The sequence below is a fragment of the Culex quinquefasciatus genome, chromosome 2 (assembly GCF_015732765.1).
Source record: "Culex quinquefasciatus strain JHB chromosome 2, VPISU_Cqui_1.0_pri_paternal, whole genome shotgun sequence".
In the NCBI taxonomy this organism is placed as follows: Eukaryota; Metazoa; Arthropoda; class Insecta; order Diptera; family Culicidae; genus Culex; species Culex quinquefasciatus.
Window position 1 is genome coordinate 199,824,368 of NC_051862.1, and position 22,270 is coordinate 199,846,637.

The 22,270-nt window shown below is 34.8% G+C and overlaps 1 protein-coding gene and 4 non-coding genes across 12 annotated transcripts in view; 1 reads left to right on the forward strand and 4 right to left on the reverse strand.

The window, feature by feature from the left end:
* The window catches only part of LOC6049426 (cGMP-dependent protein kinase, isozyme 1), a 58,189-nt gene that overhangs the window by 7,082 nt on the left and 28,837 nt on the right, over positions 1-22,270 (reverse strand). For 7 of the 8 annotated variants that reach the window (XM_038251590.1, XM_038251586.1, XM_038251584.1 and 4 more), the window contains exons 3-6: positions 18,101-19,583; positions 8,524-8,793; positions 6,708-7,365; positions 2,698-2,867 (exon numbers count right to left, since the gene is read on the reverse strand). In XM_038251590.1, the coding sequence (XP_038107518.1) occupies positions 2,698-2,867; positions 6,708-7,365; positions 8,524-8,793; positions 18,101-19,324 (2,322 nt within the window). In that variant the 5' untranslated portion in view covers positions 19,325-19,583. The remainder of the gene's footprint in view (positions 1-2,697; positions 2,868-6,707; positions 7,366-8,523; positions 8,794-18,100; positions 19,584-22,270) is intronic. The other variant, XM_038251589.1, reaches the window with a different exon arrangement.
* Positions 1,612-1,684, reverse strand: Trnaa-agc. The gene has a single exon. It is a non-coding gene; the product is annotated as a tRNA-Ala (tRNA).
* On the reverse strand, positions 1,764-1,836 carry Trnak-cuu. Its single transcript has one exon. It is a non-coding gene; the product is annotated as a tRNA-Lys (tRNA).
* Trnan-guu lies at positions 2,352-2,425 on the reverse strand. Its single transcript has one exon. It is a non-coding gene; the product is annotated as a tRNA-Asn (tRNA).
* Positions 13,804-13,875, forward strand: Trnae-uuc. Its single transcript has one exon. It is a non-coding gene; the product is annotated as a tRNA-Glu (tRNA).

Here is a 22,270-nt window from a genome sequence, read left to right on the forward strand (position 1 = left end):
TGGAAAATTTGATATTGCTGAAGTAGGGGAAATCTACCCTTTCCAATCAAACACCTATCTTCGTCATATGGAGAGTTTGATGCTCGATTAAAGCTCCAAAAATACTATTTGGGCTATAAACTTACCAGCAACAGCACCGCCTCGAGTAAGCACGCAAATGTATGCCACTTACTGGCCAAAAAGATCACATTTAATGCACTTTTGATCATAATTTGTATTTTGCGAGACCACTTCTCATCATTTTGTTGGCACACACAGTGACACACACGAGAATCCCTCAAACGCTTAATGAATATCACCAAAATTAACTTTTCACTTTCGCTTACTTTTTCACGGCGCTTAAGATATGAAATTGATTCCAACTATCGGCAACATGTTCTTTTGATCATTAGTAAGGCACTCACTTGAAGAATAATCCCGAAAAATGTAATAAATTAGCAAGCGCCATCAAAAAAACAAACGCGCCAAGTCGTTTGACGTTTCAATTTTCACTTTGCATTCCAATCGAAGGCTGAAGAAAACCGAGTGAGAGACGAAGGCAAAAAAGAACAAAGGCTGGCCGTCAACACCACCAGCAGCACAGCCAGCGATGCCAGGAAACTTTCCCTATAAATGCCACTTTTCGTGAGTGTTCGTTTGAACTGTCAGCGCAAATGGCAACACTCGACAGAGTGTTGGAAGAAAAAGAACTAAGCCGATATTAGAAAAATGGGCGTGGCCCAATGCATTCGCCTCGATTAGAATACCCTTGGGAATTTTTTTTTGTTAAATGCTTGGTAAAGAAATAGAATAACTTTTAGTGAAAGTGAAAATAAACAGAAATGTTCACAAAAACTTGCTCTACTCGTTGGTATACTTGGTTTTAGTAAAATTCAAGGGAGACTCTATATTATCCAGCATCATTCAAACACGACCGCTTATTAGGATTAAAATGGGTAGATTTCCCCTACCACAGCCATTTTCAGTTTTTGTCAAATTAAAATTTAAAGATTTTCGTAAAGTTCAATTTTTGTGTCTTATTAATTACTCCACATTTCAAAGCTACATTTGAGGTAAGATAAAATTACACGGTAAAAAATCAAGAGAGAACGCCAACATTTGTTTAAAAAACATTTGTATAGACTTAGCTTTGAATAGAGCAATTCCAAAATACATACTCTAAATTAAATAAAAATGTTTAATATTCATTTCAAATGGAAATATTCTGAAACAAAAATATTTGAGCTATTTATTCCTTGTTAAAATTATACAAAAGTCATTAGAAAGCTTCTCAATTATCATCCCATTACAAAATATCTTGAAATAAAATGTTTTTAATTTGTGCTGATTTAGAGAAATATCTCATATCTAGATTACTTTTTCAAAACAACCAATGCGCCATGGGTTCGCTATGTACATAGGACCTTTAGAAAAAGTAAGCTAGATATGTCCGCTCCTATATTTCTCGCACACTTTTTTTCCGTGTTACTACATCCAAATTCCTTATTTTCACATTATTTAAACAACTTATTTTGTATCAATTTTGATAGAAGCTTCAATAGTAATTACGTCAAAGTGCTGAAAATATTAACGTTATAATTCATCTCATTAGTTCAGTACAAAAGAATATACTGGAGATGCGGGGCATCGATCCCCGTACCTCTCACATGCTAAGCGAGCGCTCTACCATCTGAGCTACATCCCCTTGATATCCTTGATGTTTATCATTTCGATCTCTTTCACGACACTTTTGGCGGTAAAACAAAACACAAAAAAAAACTTCACGCCCAACGTGGGGCTCGAACCCACGACCCTGAGATTAAGAGTCTCATGCTCTACCGACTGAGCTAGCCGGGCAGATATACCGTAATTGTATCAGGAACATTGAAAATTTTATTTTCTCAACTAGTTGAAGAAAGATGATTGAGGATTTGACCCCCTGCTTGCTAACTTCCAATCAGCTGTTTATTAAGTTATTACAGTTGAAAATGGTTTAAAGAAGTTTTATGACCGAAATGTTATGAATTAACGGTCGTCAATATTTGGTTAGAATAACTAGTAAGTCTTGATTCAAAATGCATCCAAAAAATATAGCTTTTCATCATGTTGATTGCAGTACCTTGCATTTTACCATATCGTGATTCAATATTCATTTTACACTTTACTATTTTTGAGCTCTGTTTTCAACATCATCTTTAAGAGTCACAATCTTAGTCCTTAGCTTAGGGAAAGAGATTGTGCATAAATCACATGAGCTTCAAAATTTGTATTTTTCTGGTTTTGCTCTATTTTTAATAATTTACATGACATTATTATTAACATTTATCCATTATTTGCAATACCTTAAAATTCCTCTTAATAAAATATTTTCCCGCCCCCGGGTGGACTCGAACCACCAACCTTTCGGTTAACAGCCGAACGCGCTAACCGATTGCGCCACGAAGGCAGCTGAGAGTTGCCATATTGTATAGCCACCAATATTTTTTATCACTGCAACTCTTATCTTAAGATTGTTTTATGACTAATCCCTGAAACGTGTCAAATAATACGAAATTGAAACATACATGTCTAATTTCGCACACTTTTCTCAGTATGAAAACGTTTTCAAGAGTTGAGAACCGCAGACATAATAGCATCTCTCATTATCATACACATTTCAGGCAAGACATTATTTAAAAGAAAAAAAAATGTACAAGTGGCCAAAGAAAGTAAACTCACCACTTCCAGCACGTCCGCAATCTTGGTAAGTACGTCATTACTGAGGTTCTTGAGCAGGGGGACCGACCGCAGAAAGTTGACGTTCTCCTCGATCCGCTGCAGCCCGGTGCGCATCATTATCTGCTGGAAGACGCGCCGGTCCAGGACCCACACGCGGGAGTCACACAGCACTGGGACGATTGGAAAGAAAGAGAAATTTGGTGAGAATTATACTCAACAATTCTTGCTCAGAAAAACAAAGTTCAGTCATTAAGGTGTTGCTATAGAATAAATTTTACTATTTTCATGTGATTTTACTTCAATTTATGTGGAAAATGTTAAATTATGTACAGTTAAAAAGACATATATTGGAACATTTTCTGAGGAAAAGTTTAAAATTTTATGTTCTTACGCAAAATTTATCCACATAAGTAAGATTATAATTAGGTGTAAAGAATTGGGTAAGGAAGGCTCATGATGTACTGAGGTACGCGCGGTTGGTGCTACCCCGCGCAGTACTAAACCATACTTGTTGTGGTGGCAGTTCTGAAGCCGCTCTTTCTCTCGCATTATTTATGTCTCTCTGTGGTCCCACTATCAAAATTAACCCTCTCAGCTAACTGCGATCGGTGGCGCGAAGTGCACCGATGCGCCATGTATGTTCCATGTAGTTTAGAGTAATTATCGTTAGATCCCAATAAAAGTCCGTTGGAAGTAGTTCGTTCCGTGTGCGAGTGGCAAATAAAAGTTTGCGTTTTAAGTAGCCCGCCGTGTTTGATTTCCTCCGGAACTCTCCAGAGTGATCCGGCCCCATCCGGTTCTGTACATTAGGGTTAGTGAATTTCCACGATTTCGCGGACAGCGTGAAATTCGTGAAATTTGAAGATTTCCGTGAAATCCCGTGAAGTTTATCAATTTTCTCAAATCCTTGCTCAGAAATAACAACATAATAAATATTTCATCCTTCTAGAATTTTTCAGTATTTTTTTTAGTTTTTAATTGAAAAACACTTTAACAAATTGTTACCCAAACAAACATTAACATAAGATTGTTAAAACTTTTATTAATAAGTGAGTGCTACGAATACTTAAATGATGTTAACAAAAATCAGTCAAAGTAAAAAATATATTCACGGAATCATCAAGTTACCACTTTTGATTGCAGTTTTTGTCATACCAAAAAGTTTTATTTTTTACAAAATTTTGCTTTTTTAACCAAAACTTGTTAAAATTGACCAAACAAGTATAGAGAAAAATATTAAGAAAATAAATTGCTAGTTAGAATATCTTTGATAAAATATTGAGAAAATAAATTGCTGATTATAGTATTTTATTCTTTGGAAACTAACTAAACTTAGTATTATTTTCATTCGCTGTAATAACAATTGAATTATGAATTTGTCATTCGAAAGTTTGAAAAGTATAATTTCAAATGAAAGCTTGATTCATTCAAGATTAAATAAATAGTTTTTTTTTGATCTTTAAATCCACCTTTCAAGAACATTTCAGATTTTTGCTGAGTCCTGTTTAATTTTGATTATTGTGTGGATGGTTCCCGTGGAAGTTAAAAAACACTTTTTGTTCTGATTTTAAATAAAAATTTGAAGATTTTGCTCCAGGTTAAATAATGTTTGGCTTCTTGATTTTTATTTAAGTTTTTAAAAAGTGTGATAAAATCCTCAAAAAACATTATGATCCAGGAATACCACAGAAATGTCAAGTTATTTCAATCATTTTGGCTGGACAAGATTGTTAAATCTTGATTTGGTACGAATTCAATAAAATGTAAAAAGATAAAATAGAAGCAAATCAGTGATAAGTCAAATATCTAAAAATGCAGTTCAATAAATGAGAGTAAGCTAAAATATTTTTTTTTGTCACGTTCAAATTGAGTGTAGAATTGTTAACAGAAAGTTTGAAAATCATACATAGAGAAGAATAACAAGTAGTTTCTGTAATTTTAACATAGGATTTCAAGGTTATTTTAACATTTTCACGTTCCGCGAAATTTCCGTGAAATTTGGTGTTTTGAAATTAGGGTCCCCGTGAAACTTGCAATTTTTGAGCGTGAAAAATCACTAAGCCTAATTATAATGTAAGTTAAGAAATCCACTTCTGATTTTTCATTAAATTTAAATTTTTTTGTAAAATGCTTTTTTTAATGAAACATTGTCTCAAAAGAAGTAATTTTGTATAATTAGGTTTTCCACACAATTTTGAGCTGATCATGAGTAGTTATCAATAAAAACAATTTCAATTTTCTAAACTTTTCAAAAGAATTTTTTTATTCCTTCATACAGAATTTAAAAAATACAAAAATGCAAAATCTCCTAAAAGTATACATAGTATATATAACTAAAAAGTGACTGTATCCAAGTGGACTTTATCAATAATTTTATTGATTACATACATCGATATTTTCAAAAATCAGATATTCATATCTCTGGAACATGATTTTCCCCATTTTGCACCTAAACTCAAAAGATGTTTTTTTGAGTCTTATAAATCATACCCAATTCCAAATACATATTTCCAAAAATTAAAAAAATGCGTAGGATTCCAATTTTTTGTGAAAATAAACGTTATAAAGAAATGGGTTAATTTTTGTTAGAGTGTAACAATTTTTGTTAATACCGTCATCAGGGGTGACATTGGGTCTGGCAGTGAGATTGGATCATATAAATTTCAGCATTTTTGTAAGACCCAATTTCACCCCCAAGATCCAATGTCACCGAATTTTGTTTTGAAATCTTTTAAGAGAACTCAAAAAGGCATTTTTTGCGGTAGAGTTTTGGATGGGGAAAAATCTGATACTGAAGCTACAAATTTTAGAAAAAATATGACATTTGGGGAGACATCTAACATAAGGTCAGACAAATCAAAAAAATACTTTTTTATCTTAAATTAAATTTGCAATCAAAATAATTGAATTTTAATTTGTTGATATTTTCAGATTAAAATTTTCCAAAAATTATATTTTTTCACCCTTGCGAAAAAATATTTTCTGAAAGCTGAGAGAATTTCCTACATTTTTAAGTTCAAAACATAGTTGGCATCCAAAAAGTCCTCATTTTCAACTGACAATTTCTCGGGCTACTATTGGTTGGAGTGAAACTATTGAGCAATTCTCTGAGATTTCTTAATCCGGCTGAAACTTTTTTGGAATGCCCACAGAAGCCATTTTGCATCGTTAGTTTGTCCATTTAATTTTTCATACAAAATTGGCAGCTGCCCATACAAATGACTTTTTTTATCGATTTGGTGTCTTCGGCAAAGTCTTAGGTATGGATAAGAACTACACTGAAAAAAAAATGATACACGATAAAAAATTTTCGGTGATTTTTAATTTCACTTTTTGTTACTTAAACTTGATTTGCAAAAAAAAAATATTTTATTTTCTGATATGTTTTAGAGGACATCAAAAGCCAACTTTTCAGAAATTTCCAGGTTGTGCATAAAATCTTTGACCGAGTTATAAATTTTTGAATCAATACTGAAAATCGAAATTGCAATCAAAAAGTGCTTTAGTGAAATTTTGATAAAGTGCACCGTTTTCAAGTTATGGCAATTTTTAGGTAACTTTTTTGAAAAAGTCGCAGTTATTCATTTTTTTAAATTAGTACTCATGTTTGTCCACTTTTGAAAAAAAGAATTTTGAAAACTTTGCTTTTTTGAACTTTGTTGATATGACCCTTAGTTGCTGAGATATTGCCATGCAAAGATTAAAAAACAGGAAAATTGATGTTTTCGAAGACTCACCCAAACAACCCACCATTTTCTAACTTCGGTATCTCAGCAACTAATGATCCGATTTACAATGTTAAAATATGAAACAGTCGTTAAATTTTCCGATCTTTTCTAAAAAAATATTTTAATTTTTTTCAAACCAAGACTAATATTTTAAAAGGGCGTAATATTGAATGTTTGGCCATTTTGAATTGTTAGTCTTGATTTAAAAAAAAATATAATATTGTTTGCATTGGTGTTTTCGCATGATCCCAGAGAAAGCAAACATGTACAAAAGTGCCTTACCTCTAATGGAAGCCGTCCGCGTACAGTTGTACAAAATCGCCAGCTCTCCAAACGCCTTCCCCGGTCCCATGAACCCCAACGATTTGCTATCCTTCAACACCTCAAAGTTCCCCGAAGCCGACACGTACAGGTGCGAGCCCGCCTGTCCCTCGTGAATCACATACTCCCCGGCCCGAAACTCCCGACTGTACATCGAGTCCACAATCTCCCGAATCTGCAACGAGTCAATGTTCTTGAAGAAGTCGTTCTCCAAAATGGCGTCCTTAATCAGCTGCTTCGCACTGTAGTCCTTGTCGTACTTTGGAATCTTAATGTCCGAGTGACTGCCCATCAGTTCGCAACTCTCGCCCGAAACTCCCTGCTTCTTCATCGCCACCAGCATGGCCCCCTTGGGTTTGATGTGTCCGTTGCCGACGTTGCTCGGCGTTCCGTGGTTCAGCTTGAAGCCCTTGCCGGGCACGCCGAAGAGTTCGGAAACCGGCAGCTGCTGGCCGGCCATCACGTAGTTCGCCTGAATGCTGGACAGCAGATCGCCCTCGACTACCGGCGGGGTCTTTGGGACCTTCTGGAGCTGCTGAAGGGCCACGACCGGGGCCGATTGCTGCTGCTGCTGCTTCTTAACGTCCATGCTGTTGGTGGTCGTCTGCTGGAGTACGCTCTAATGAGGGTCAGCAAAAGAAAGGAAAGGTTAGTTCGTCGTAAACCTCAATTGTGTGTGTCGTTTGCTTGCGTTCAAGACGAAATTGCTCATTCCGGGCACGCAACAATTTGCAATGAAAACGGCGTTTGTAGTTTCTGGGAGTGGTGGCGGGACCGTTGGACGGCCTTGGCTGACGGGGGGTTGACAGGGTTGGCTGGCTTTAGATGCCCATCATATAGTTGAAGGAGTTATGAATGCTAAAGAGTGGTTCTCTGGGAGAATGCTTATTTCAATTTTATTTTTTGCTTTTAGGATTTAAAGCATTTCATTGCATTAAAAAAGGTAAACCAAATTTGAAAATTTTATTGTAATAATAGTCTAAATGTTTTTACAGAGAAAACAGTTGACGAAGCAATCAACTTTACATTATAGACAGCTTGACATGAAATATTGATCACTAATAACGCATATCAAACTGTTCAATCAATCGATTTCAAAGTCACTTTATGCCTTCATGAACTCTGGTTCCTAAAACAGACTTCCAACGCAGAATATTGACATTGAAGCTGCATTTCGTCGCCATCGTGCTAACTTGTCGTACGTGCATTTTGGGCCAAATTGAGTTAAGAACGCCATTTTGTGCAGCTCACAATGCCTCACCTTTTGACCTTCACAGATCCCAAAAATTCGATTTCAATCCTGAGATATTCAACAAAAACCAAAAAAACTCCGTGCATTTTTGTCACTTTACATATGAAAGTAGTTTCAATCTTGTCGTGCTATCTTGTCACTCCATGAAAATTGATGTAAGTGCGACAAAAGGCCAAAGGGATTTCAGGCCAGGAAAGTCAGGATGCGTTTGTCGCACGTGCACTCTAGACTACCGTAAACATTTGTAATTATAACTCGGGACTCCAGCAACCAACTTCAACCAAACTTTGGGACAATGTACAGAATGGTGAGCCAAACAAAACGTGTTTGTTATTGTTTACATTGCGTGCTCTCGTTTTTGAATGTTCAAGGTCAAACATTAAAACGCGTTTTTCTCGGAACGTCAAAATGGCGGGTGCGACAAGATAGCACGACGACGTCGATTTGCCAAAATTAGTGCATTTTTTCACACTCCACAAAACAAAAATCTCACACTTCTTAATTAGCTCTAATTGCCACGCTCACCTTGAGTTTGTCGATCTCCCGCCGAAGTTTGCTGATTTCCTCGTCCCGGGCTTTGAGCAGCTGCCGCAGGTTGTTGATTTCGTCTTCGAGGGTCCGCGGCAGATGGCGGCCACCACCACCGCCGCTGCTGCTGTTGAGCGTCGGGGTGCTCCCGTACGACTGGAAGCTATCACAGTTGGAGTCCGGCGGAATGGATTTGCGGCGGGAGTCACCACCGCCGCCGGTTAGCACCGTCCGGCTACCGTACAGCATTTTGGAATTTTTGCGGATCTGGTTTTGATTGGGAAAGGGAAAAACAATCATGAAATTAGTGTTATTTTGACGATTTTAATAATTTTTCATATACAATGTTTTAGGGGACTAAAAAGAATTTTTTTACAGCCATACTGAATGACTGTGCAAAAACGAATTCCAGAAATATAAATCTCTAAAAAAAATAAAATATTTTTGAGAAATTTTTAAAAAATATTTAAATGGAATCAAATTTGTTTTACATTATTTGTTCTGATTAATTGTTTCATTTTAAAGTTGAATTCACTTCTGAGTACATCTTTTCGATTGTTTCTGTTTTTTAATTTGAAAATACTTTTAGAAAGAAAAGCACCCACATATTTTAAAGCATTTTTTTTTATTTTATTTTTACATTTAAAATCGTTCTATTAGTTTCCAAGGTATCAACGATTAAAAATTACAGGATAATTAGGTGGCATTTGAAAAAAGTCATTTACATCGATTTGAATTCTTTGTGAGGCTCAACCTCAGAAAGAGATTGAATTTTCTCAGCATTTCCAAAACTATTTTTCAGGGCTGGCTTCTTCAAAAAGTATATCGAAAAACAAAAATTTTAAAATTATCAAAAATTATGACCTAAAAGTGACTTAAGCTCCAAAACGGTATAAATTTATCAAAATTTCCATAATGAGCAATTCTCAGAGATTGCGGCCATTCAATTTTTTGTACTTTTAACCCGGCTGAAACTTTTTTGGTGTCTTCGGTATGCCCAAAGAAGCCATTTTGCATCAGAGCAATTCTCTAGCAAAACCGGAAATGGATTTTATTTGTATTTTTTTATTTGGCTCAAACTTTGTGGGGGCATTCCCTATGACCAAATAAGCTATTTTGTGTCATTGGTTCACCCATACAAGTCTCCATACAATTTTGGCTGCTGTCCATACAAACATGGTATGTAAATATTCAAACAGCTGTAACTTTTGAGTGAATTTTCTGATCAATTTGGTGTCTTCGGCAAAGTTGTAGGTATTGTTGAGGACTTTTGAGAAAAAAATAGGTACAAGGAAAAAAAAATTGCAGATTTTTTTATCAACTTTTTTTTTAGTAAAACTCAATTTCCCAAAATACGTATTTTTTGATTTTCGAGATTTTTTGATATGTTTTAGGGGACAAAAATCCGCAACTTTTGAGCCATAGAGAAACATGGTCGAAAAATCTGCCACCGAGTAATGAATTTTTGAAAAAACAGTGATTTTTGGAAAAAAATCAAAGTTTCATGCAAAAACAAGTTTGACATAATTTTTTAATGCAAAATTGAATTTGCAATCGCAAAGTACTTTACAATTTTTTCGAAAAGTACTTTAAAATTTTTTTGATAAAGGGCTCCGTTGTCAAGATATAGCCACCGATAGTTTGTTTTTAGCGAAATATTTACAGTTTTTCAATTTTTAAAAATAGTGACCATGAGTGACCATTTCTAAAAATATGTTTTTTGAAAAGTTCAGAAAATTTGCTGTAAAATTGTCAAAGAGACATTGAAGATTGGACCTCGGGTTGCTGAGATAGAGCTGATTAAGAAAAAGAAGCACGAAAATTTTAGTTTTCTTAATCTCATCAAAACAACCCACCATTTTCTAGTGACCATATCTCAGCAAATAATGGTCCGATTTTCAATGTGAATACATGAAGTATTCGTGAAATTTTCCGATCTTTTCGAAAAAAATATTTTGAAAATTTTTAAGTCGAGACTAGCATTTTAAATGGGCGTAATGTTCAATGCTTGGCCCTTTAAAATGTTAGTCTTGATTTAAAAGTTTAAAGTTTAAAGTCCAAAAATCACTATTTTTTCAAAAAATCATAACTCGGTGGCAGATTTTTTGACCATGTTTCTCTATGACTCAAAAGTTGCGAATTTTTTTCCCCTAAAACATATCAAAAAATCTCGAATATCAAAAATTACGTATTTTGAGAAATTGAGTTCTAGTGAAAAAATAGTTGATAAAAAAATCTGCAATTTTTTTTCCGTGTACCTACAGTGAGTCAAATATTTGTCCGTACCCCCCCGTACGGGAAATGTTTGTGATATAAAAGTACATAAAATTCGACTAAAGTGCCATGTTTTATACATCAATCGACGCGGCAGAATGTCCTCTTTAAGACACTGTCATTGGATTTGCAAAAAACCTTTTCTTGAAAAATACAAAAATTGTTTACTGAAAAAGTCAAAAAGAGGTCAAATAATTGTCCGTACCCTAGTAAAAGTACAAAATCTGATCGATTTAAGTGAATTCATTTATGAAATGTTGTTTCAGTGTCAAATACTAGTACCTTTAGCCAGTTTGTGACAACTTTGAACTTCTGATAAGTTTGTTTAGTTTATTTATATTAAAATTGGATTAAATTTAGTTTTTAAAGTAAAACTTGTCAAAACATTAGTTTATAAACAACTATTTTTATAAAATTGCTATTTTGTGTTGTAAGAGTCTCTATTGAACAAGTTTCAACAATATTTGTTCAAAATATACATTGATTTCATCTTTTTAATGACATTTTCGACCAAAAATACTGTTTCGGAACAATACCGTTAAACAATCCGGATTGTCCCGGAACCGGTTCAACCCTCGGAGGAAATTTTGTGGTGATCAGATAGAGGACAAAAACCCACCTCTTGCAATTTGAAGCATCCAATTTCGTCCACTACAGCCCGATTACGATTCCTAGTCTGAAATTTGAAATTTTCAAATTCCCCAAGCAAAACATTCTGACCCAGAACGGTACAGAAATTCTCAGCACGGAAAGTGAAAATTTCAAATTTCAGACTAGGGACTCGTAATCGGGCTGTAGTGGACGAAATTGGATGCTTCAAATTGCAAGAGGTGGGTTTTTGTCCTCTATCTGATCACCACAAAATTTCCTCCGAGGGGTGAACCGGTTCCGGGACAATCCGGATTGTTTAACGGTATTGTTCCGAAACAGTATTTTTGGTCGAAAAATGTCAATAAAAAGATGAAAACAATGTATATTTTGAACAAATATTGTTGAAACTTGTTCAATAGAGACTCTTACAACACAAAATAGCAATTTTATAAAAATAGTTGTTTATAAACTAATGTTTTGATAAGTTTTACTTTAAAAACTAAATTTAATCCAATTTTAATATAAATTAACTAAACAAACTTATCAGAAGTTCAAAGTTGTCACAAACTGGCTAAAGGTACTAGTATTTGACACTGAAACAACATTTCATAAATGAATTCACTTAAATCGATCAGATTTTGTACTTTTACTAGGGGGTACGGACAATTATTTGACCTCTTTTTTAACTTTTTCAGTAAACAATTTTTGTATTTTTCAAGAAAAAGTTTTTTGCAAATCCAATGACAATGTCTTAAAGAGGACATTTTGCCGCGTCGATTGATGTATAAAACATGGCACTTTAGTCGAATTTTATGTACTTTTATATCACAAACATTTCCCGTACGGGGGGGTACGGACAAATATTTGACTCACTGTATTTTTTTCTCAAAAGTCCTCAACAATATCTACAACTTTGCCGAAGACACCAAATTGATCAGAAAATTCACTCAAAAGTTACAGCTGTTTGAATATTTACATACCATTTTTGTATGGACAGCTGCCAAAATTGTATGGAGACTTGTATGGGTGAACCAATGACACAAAATAGCTTATTTGGTCATAGGGAAGGCCCCCACAAAGTTTGAACCAAATCAAAAGATACTAAAAATAAAAATGGTCGAAATCGGCCTATTTCGTAGAGAGTTGCTCATCATTAGTTTGTTCATATAATTTTCCATACACATTTGGAAGCTGTCCATACAAAAATGATATGTGGAAATTCAAAAATCTGTATCTTTTGAAAGAATTTTTTGATCGCTTTGATGTCTTAGGCAAAGTGGTAGGTATGGATATGGACTACACTGAAAAAAATGATACACCGTAAAAAAATTTGATTTTTAACTTAATTTTTTGTCACTTAAACATGTTTTGCAAAAAAAACACTATTTTTATTTTTTTTATTTTTTCATTCGTTTTAGAGGACATCAAATGCAAACTTTGCAGAAATTTTCGGATTGGGCAAAAAATCTTTGACCAAGTTATGATTTTTTGAATCAATACAGATTTTTTCAAAAAATCGAAATATTGGTCGCAAAAAATTTTCAGCTTGATTTTTCGAGGTAAATTTCAATTTGCAATCAAAACGTACATTAGTGAAGCAACTAATGGTCCGATTTACAATGTTAAAATATGAAACATTCGTAAAATTTTCCGATCTTTTCGAATTTTTTTTTTTCAAAACATTTAAATCAAGACTAACATTTTAAACGGGCCAAGCGTTCAATTTTACGCCCTTTTAAAATGTTAGTCTTGGTCAAAGATTTTTTGCCCATTCCGGAAATTTCTGAAAAGTTGGCATTTGATCCTTTAATACATATCGAAAAATAAAAAAAAAATAGTGTTTGCAAAATCAAGTTTTAGTGACAAAAAGTGAAATTAAACGTCACCAAATTTTTTTACCGCATATCATTCTTTTCAGTGTAGTCCATATCCATACCTACAACTTTGCCGAAGACACCAAATCGATCAAAAAATTCCTTCAAAAGATACACAGTTTTGAATTTTCACATATTCTTTTTGTATGGACAGCTGCCAAATTTGTATGGAAAATTATATGAACAAACTGATGATGCAAAATGGCTTCTTTAGGCACACCAAAGGCACCAAAAAAATTTCAGCTTGTTAAAAAAATACGAAAAATAAAATTAAAGAAAAAAGACCGATTCCGTAGAAAACTGCTCTTATGTTCTTTTCAACTAGAAATTTATTTTAGCATTTGAAAGTATTTTTTCTTTCAACATTTTACAAAAATTGAAAAATGTATAAAACGAAATGTAAATGTATGTTCAACTCGTTGCCAAACTTGATTTTTTCAGCACTTATCGTATTTATCCAATCATACACAAGTCGAAAAACTGATTCATTGACCCTATTAAAAAAACTCTTGAGATCACCTTTCCAATTTATATGTCTTCCCATATGGTCTAGTGGCTAGGATATCTGGCTTTCACCCAGAAGGCCCGGGTTCGATTCCCGGTATGGGAAAGTTTTTTTTGCAGCAATAAATGATTTATCATGAACAAATATACATGATGCCATATTCAAAATACCGCTGAAAGACGATTCGCATGCAATCACGTGATTAAAAAATGTGCAAATTTCAAATAGTTTATTGACCCTTAATATGGCTGGTTCTGATTTAGTTTTATTTCTGCACAGCTCGAGCCACTTTCCGTTGTAATATCACTTTTTCAGTTTAAATTGAGGTAAAAATAAATTATAAATATATAATAAATTAAGGCAATATTTAACCATTCAATATAACATCTTTCACATAATTTTTTTTAATGTGGCTTTACATCAACTGGTAGTTCAGTAGACCATTCAGTAATTTAGATTAAACTGAATTCTCAGTAGTTATTGAAAAATTTATGATTTTTCTTTTGATATATGATTCATTGAAATTTTATTTAATACATCTATGTCATTCAAAAATGTCAAAATAGTAGTTTATGCAACAAGTTGCAAAAAGTGGATTTTTTCAGCACGAGTCGTACATTTATCCAACGAGGTTCACCGAGTTGGATAAATACGAAGAGTGCTGAAAAATCAAGTTTTGCAATGAGTTCCATACAACATTTTTTGCAATTCCAAAAAACACACACTGAGTGAAATTTTATGTCAAATTTTCATGTATTTTGTCAATAAATCGTTTAAATCAATAAAATATTGAAAAGTGTTACTTTTCGAAACAAGTGCTGAAAAGTTCAACTTTTCAGCACCCATTTGAGTGCTGAAAAGTAGAACTTTTCAGCATTTATTTTGAAAAGTGTTGCTATTCGATTCTGTTATTTTTGGTGCAGAAAAGTAGGCTATTTCGTCGTTCAAGAATGACAGGAAAAGTAAATAGTTTTACGACGGAATTGCAAAAAAAATATGTTTTCAGCCGTCTCAAAAAGTTATTTTTAATTATTCAATTCAATTCAATTCGGTTTTATTGGTGAATAATCAAGATACAATAAGTTCTTTTGAGGTACATTACAGAGTTTTGGAGTTCCTTTCAGCTGTGTGTTACATCATAATCCATTTTGGAACAATTATTGCTTGTAAACAAAGGTGTCACCAAGAGTAAGACAAATTAAGAAAAAAAAAACTTACTAAAATTACATGGGAAAGGGGATAGAAATAGAGGAAGCTTAAAACTAAATAATGTTGATTATAAAATACTTAATATTTTTATTGAAAAGAGTAGAAAATGTAAAAAAAAACTTTTTTTTAGCGTTGAAAATCGAAAGTAGTTCCCGTGAGTAGTTCAGTGATCAAAAAGAAGAGCTTATTGGCCAACACTGAAAAATCACATAGATCTTTTTACTTTGGCAACCCAAAGCCAAATACAAAAAAATAACAAGCTATGGTCGCAAAATTTGAATGAAAAACGTTTTTTAAAGCGCATTTTACACCTGCCCTGAATGTTTAGTGGCTAAAAGTGAATTGAAAAATCAGCAGCAATTATTTTCCGTGTATTAATTTTTATTCGGTGTGGTCATCAATCGATTAAAAAATTCCTTTTTGTATCGAAAGCTCTCAAATTTATATGGAAAATGACATGGATAAAGACCAAACCGGAAACAAATTATACACGCAAAAAACGGGCTGATTTAAAAAAGAAAGTTTTTAGTAAAAAAAAAAATCGAAAATTAAAGTATTTGTTGCTATTAAAACCAATTGTTGTAGCATAAATCTGGATTTTTTTTTCATGCTGCCCAGAAATTAGTTTACTGAAAATGCCTGAAAATATTTTTGAATTCTTTTTGGAAAATAATTGCTTTTCCAGTTAGAACTTTTTCTCTTAAAAAAAATAACGTGACAACTTGAGGTATGTATTAGGCTGTTGCAATCATTAGTTTTCAAAATACCTAATTATTGAAGAGATTTTTTTCACCGGAAAAAAAAACTTTCTGCGGTGCTATTCATTGGAATTCCACAAAAATTAAAAATAGTTTTGATCGATCCCAGACATGCTAAATATAATTTTAAATACAGGAAAATGCGTTTCTAATTGTTTTCAGTTTGTTAGACGGAAGGAAGGATTAGACTTTAAAATTTTGAAGTTTTTTAAAAATTTTTATTTCTACCCCCTGATTTTTCGAACGGCAAAACAACTGAAGAGGGGAGCGACATAAACCTTGAAAAATATTGGCAACTCTGTTGAAATAAAATTCCGTTTTTTAAATTTTCTTAAAAGATGGCATTTTATGTCCCTAAAACAACAAAAAAAATTAAATAAATAAACATAGTTTTTTAAATGAATGTTTAATGACTAAAAGTGAATTAAAAAATTAGCTGCAATTATTTTCCGTGTATTAATTTTTATTCGGTGTGGTCATCAATCGATTAAAAAATTCCTTTTTGTATCGAAAGCTCTCAAATTTATTTGGAAAATGACATGGATAAAGACCAAACCGGAAACAAATTATACACGCAAAAAACGGGCTGATTTAAATAAGAAAGTTTTTAGTAAAAAAAATTAATCGAAGTTTATGCCCCCTCCAATCCCTTCAACATCGGTCTGAAATTCCAATGTACAACGCAACAAAAAGTTTTTTTTCGGCTAAAAAAATCTCTCATCACTTGGATATTTTGAAAACTAATAATAGCAAAACAATTGGCCAAGTGTTAAATGCATTTTAAACACTTTTTTCATTCAAATGTTGAGCTTGTTATTAAAATTTATATATATACAGCAGTTCCATATGCAAGTTAAAGAAAAAAAAAATAAAAGTGCTTCGATTTGGCTCAAAATTTTTCTGGGGGTTCCTTGGTCAAATTAATTAGACCCGTATTTTTTTGTTTAGCCATTAGGGTGGCCTACGCAATGTTAGAGTGGTCCGAAAAATGGCCATTTTCGTCGATTTTCACAAAAACCACTTTTTTCAAAAAATCATAACTTTGCTCCATTTCAACCGATTTTAGCTGCCTAGAGCGCAAATGAAAGATGATAAGTTTGACTTCCAAGAAAAATAAATGTGGAGTTTCAAAAATCTAGCCTAACATTTGAAAAAGTCTTATGAAAACATCAAATGCCGTTTTGACGGTGTCTGGACCAAAGAGCCTATATCTGAAAATATTTTTAACGGATTCCTCGGACAATTTTACATAGCATATCAACATAGTATAGGTCATCGCTGAAATTTTCGAGTTATCGCAGTTTTAGTGAAAAAAGTTGATTTTTGACCGATTTCGTCAATCTCCCGTTTTCGCGCGCGGCGCTTCGAAAAACCCGGATTTTATTCTCAGAAAATCATATCTCTGAATCCTGTTCATGAACCTCGCCCAATTTTTGATATGTTATGTAAAATTGCCGAGGAATCCGTTAAAAATATTTTCAGATATAGGCTCTTTGGTCCAAACACCTTCAAAACGGCATTTGATGTTTTCATAAGACTTTTTCAAATGTTATGCTAGATTTTTGAAACTCCACATTATTTTTTCTGGGAAGTCATCTTTCATTTGCGCCCTAGACAGCTAAAATCTGTTGAAATGGAGCGAAGTTATAATTTTTTGAAAAAAGTGTTTTTTGTGAAAATCTACGAAAATGGCCATTTTTCGGACCACCCTAACATGGCGTAGGCCACCCTAATGGCCAAACAAAAAAATACGGGTCTTATTATTTTGGCCAAGGAACCCCCAGAAAAAATTTGAGCCAAATCGAAGCACTTTTTTTTCTTTAACTTTCATATGGAACTGCTGTATATGTATATATTTTTATTTTAGAGCGGCATAGGACAAGATAGCACAATCACTTCGATATTAATTATTTGTTCATTAACAGGACCAACGCAGTTGCCAGATTGACGAATATTATTGATACTTATTATTTCATATGCATGTGCTGCTTTTCGACAAACATTGTTTATCATCTTCGAGTTGAACTTTGTTCCCTTATCACTCAAGACGTTTCTGATTCACCACTTCCAAAACCATCATTCCAAACAATTCCACTAACGCTCTTACACGCTCACTCATTCCATCCAATTAAGACCGCTTGATTAGCGTGTTTAAGGCGAACGCACTTCGGTTCAATGTCGCAAGCCCACCCAATTCAACTCCTTCAATTCCAATCAATTCCCACTTAAAAGCGGACGATCTCCGATACATGCGGGCATCATCATCAGATATTTGTTTGCATCGTCCCATGATCCATTTAGCGCCCGAGTGTGACTTCCATCTTGATAATGCCTACTAGCTGTTGTTGACATGCGAAACTCACCTTCTCCTTGACCGGCGCGTCCACGTTCGGCACGATCTTGGACGTTTTCCGCAGCAGCACCGACGATCCATTGCCCATTGGTCCGAGGATGCCCGACTGGATGAAGAACTCGTGCGCCGACGGGTTGAGCTTGCACGGGATCGCTGGAGCTGGGAGTGGGTTCAGGAGCTGGGAGGGTGGACTTTGGGAACTGTTGTCACTGCTGGTATTGCTGCTGCTGCTGCTGCTGCTATCACTGTCACTTCGTTCTTCTAGCTGAATATCACTTTCACACACTTGATCAACCGACCCGTTGGTATCACTGTTCACCGGGGGAGGTTGCTTCTCCGGTTCGGTGGCAGCGGTGAACGAGATGTACGAATCCCGCAAACTGCCAAGTTCTTCCGTTTCACTACCGGTCTGGGCGCAGCAGTCCTCCTCTTCCGTAACTTCGTCCACACTGGACGAGGTGGACCGCTGTCCGAACGCCCGGATGATCGACTCGACACTGCTGTCCGACGGAGACAGTCCCGGATAGCTGCGCGAGCTCTTTTTCAGTGGTACCTTGCGCGGCGATGGAATGCTTATCGAGGGAGATCTGCTGTCCGGAAGTCCGTTAGAGGACTGCTTCTTCGGCGCTACCTTCTTCAGCACAAACTCCGGATGGAAGGCCGCGGCGTAGTCCCCGGCGGCGCCACAGTTCGGCGTAGACTGCCGCTTGGAATGTGTCGAGTGCAGGATCTGGAACTCCCCGGCTTGCGCCGACGTAATCAACGATGCTCTCGTCGGAGAGTCACTTCCCGGATAGCGATTTTCCTGCGTAAACACCGTAGTCGTGTCCGGGTGGACGAACGCCTGCAGCACCCGAATCTTCCGGAAGTCCTTCTCCGAGGTCGAGATCGGCCGGCCGTGGCTGTGACGATGAACCTTGCCCTCGTGGTTCCCGGTTGGAGACCCTGCTCCCGCTGAAGCCTGTCCTACGCCGGACACTCCGTTGCTACAGGCACACTTGGCGTACAGGCTGCCACAAGTGTTGGACTTGCGGAACCACGACTGCTTCGTCTTGAGTGCCGATTGCGAGTGAACTGATTTCTCGATTTGGGACTTTTCGTCTCGCAGCACCTCTGAAGTGCTGGTCGCTGTAGTCGTAGTCGCACCCGTTGACGACTGTGTGAGTGAACCAGCAGCCGCGGCCGGTCCACCATTATCACTTATTTGTATATTTTCCTTCTTAATCGTCTCCATTCTGAAAGCCCGCCCTAGTCACGAGACCCGTACAAAGTGGGGAGAAGGGTTTGGGGGTGGCCCTTTTTCTCTTGTTCGGTCACCGGCCACCAGTAATGACCAGCGCAAGCTTCTTGAGAGCGTTGAGTTGAGCTTTTTTTTGTGGGTCGTCGTCGTCGCCGTGATTTTTTGTCCTTCCCCTTAACTTTGCCTGTTTTGGGGTTGATGACGTTGTTGAAGGTGGCTGGTCAAACTGGAGCACACTTCGGGGGGTGATTTCCTGTGAGAAGGAAAAAAAAGAAAGAGAAAAAAAAACTCGTGAAAAACCGGTGGTCAATGGCATAAAAGAATGGACGGGGTGTCGGAGAAGGGTTGCAAATGAAAAAGGAAAGTGACGTGGACAGGGATGGTCAGATTTTATGTGATCCTTTAGGGCATTTTCATAAACTAATTTATTAGTAAACGAATTCCACTGCAAATAAATCACAAATCCTGATCACGATCATGGATTTTTTGATCATGTTCTCAAAATAAGCAGATGGTAGTTGCTATAAATTAAATGATGGTCTAAAAACATTGTGTATGTTATTTATTTGATTTTTCTAAATAAACCAAATTGACATTTTTTTGGAAATCCAAAAAAATATAAAAATTTAATTTTTTTATGTGACAATGAAAAAAAAAGTTTTTCGTACATTTCGATGGAACAAATTCTTTTGTTGTAAAAACTCAAAATTTAACAAAACTACATATTTTTGAAAAAGTGCTGCAACTTTAAGTATTTCACAAAGTACAAAATTCATATTTTTTTAATATAACTGCATTCAAAATGTATGCAAATTCGTCGTTTTGTGAAAATTATAAGTTCATAAAAACATATTATCACTTTCAAAATGAGTGTAAAATCCCGATTGTTTGATACTCACATTGTAAAAACTAAAATGTTCATTTCTTTTTCAAAAGTTAACTCACACAGCAGTTGCCCCGACCCCTCTTCGATTTGCGTGAAAATTTGCTATAAGGGGTAACTTTTGTCCCTGATCACGAATCCGAGGTCCGTTTTTTGATATCTCGTGACGAAGGGGCGGTACGACCCCTTCGATTTTTGATCATGCGAAAAAATAGGTGTTTTTCAATAATTTGCAGCCTGCAACGGTGATCAGATAGAAATTTGGTGTCAAAGAGACTTTTATGTAAAATTGGACGCCCGATTTGATGGCGTACTCAGAATTCCGAAAAAAAAACGTATTTTTCATCGAAAAAACACTATTTTTTTTAAAACTCATTTTCCGCTACTCAACTGTAAAAATTGGAACATGTCATGTTATGGGATTTTTTTCCATTAAAATTTCAATAATTTAACGAACAATATGTTCTTTTTGGGCAAAAAAATGTACCATGAAAAAAGAATTTGATTTTCAGAAAAATAAAATGATAAAATCGTAGATTTGTGAAAATGTTGTGTGTTTGAAAAAAACTGTATTTTTACTTTTGAAATGCATGAAAAATTCATGATAAATTGAAACACATATTTCCGTATGCAGAAGTTTCAAACTATTTTTTATTTTTTTTTAAATCTTTTGATATGCATACCTCAATAACAAAAATATTTTTTATTTTCTTTCGAAGTTGCGTATCAATGGGAAAACATTGAGTGTTGAGTTTATTTTTGAAAGGTATGAAAAAAATCCCAATTAACTGATACACAGATTGCCAAAACAAAAAAAAAAATCGAAAAACGTACACAGCAGATAATTCAGCTGCGTGTAAAAGGCCTGGGTGTAAAATAAATGTTGCATTATTTTATGTAATTCTGTGTAATATTACACCCTGAAATATGTATCCCATCAGTATGGGAAACCTATTTGACCGAAATGTCAAGCTGACGTATACGTTTATCTTCAATTTTTCATTGGTCTGATGGCCGAGCGGGCTAAGGCGTCAGTCCTAAATGATGGTGCTGGGTACTGGTACTGGTAAAATTGTACATGCAGCGTGTAATAAATTCTAAGTGTCTTTTTTGACATAGGCGATGGGCATGCTTTTGCATGCGATTTTTTCATCGGTTTTTTTGTTGTGTAAATTTCACAAAATTTGAAGTGTTTTAAAAAAATACAGTTTTAAATTTTTTGTTTTGATATTTTTTCATCATGAAGATTTGTAAAATTTATGAGATATTTCAAATTCAAGAGTTTAATTAGAATGTGTTCATAATAAGTCTAGTTTTGATAGCGAATACAGACTAGAATCTATTGGAACATTATTATAAATAAGACTAGTAATTTTTCGAGGAAGCCGCGTAACCCGTGAACTTTTTCCTTGGCCGTGAAATCAGGTAAATACCGTGAAATTCCGCGAAAATAGACATAATTTATTGACATATTGATCCTCAGTGTATTTGAACATTGATTTTATAGTTCAAACACTCCACAAGATTTCAAACACGCAAAAGAATTGCCTGGAATCTTTAATAACAAATATTTTAAAATGAGGAAATCTTTCTATTTTTTTCAATTTTTTTTTGTTGAGAACCATAAACAATTTTATGATGATTGTAAATTCAATAATGAAAATAATACTGAATTTCTCAAAATTAATGTCTAATACAGTCCAGACTCGATTATCCGAAGCCTCGATTATCCGAAGTTTCGAATATCCGAATTTCGATTATCCAAAGGTTTGTATGGGAAAATATTGTTTACGTATTTTTAATTTTCTTGTTTCTAACATAAAATTTGAGTTCCACCACCCCATTTAAGTCAAATTTGAGTAGTTGATTGCATATTAAAAAAAAATGCATTTTTTTAAATATTGCGTCACCAACATTTTGGCCGCCATCTTGAATTTAAAAATTCTAAATCATTTTAGCGTAGTTTAGGGGTCATACCTAAGCTCGACAAACAATTATTAGACAACGAAAAAAAATATTTTTTCGTGATTCGATTATCCGAAGTGAAATTTTCTCGA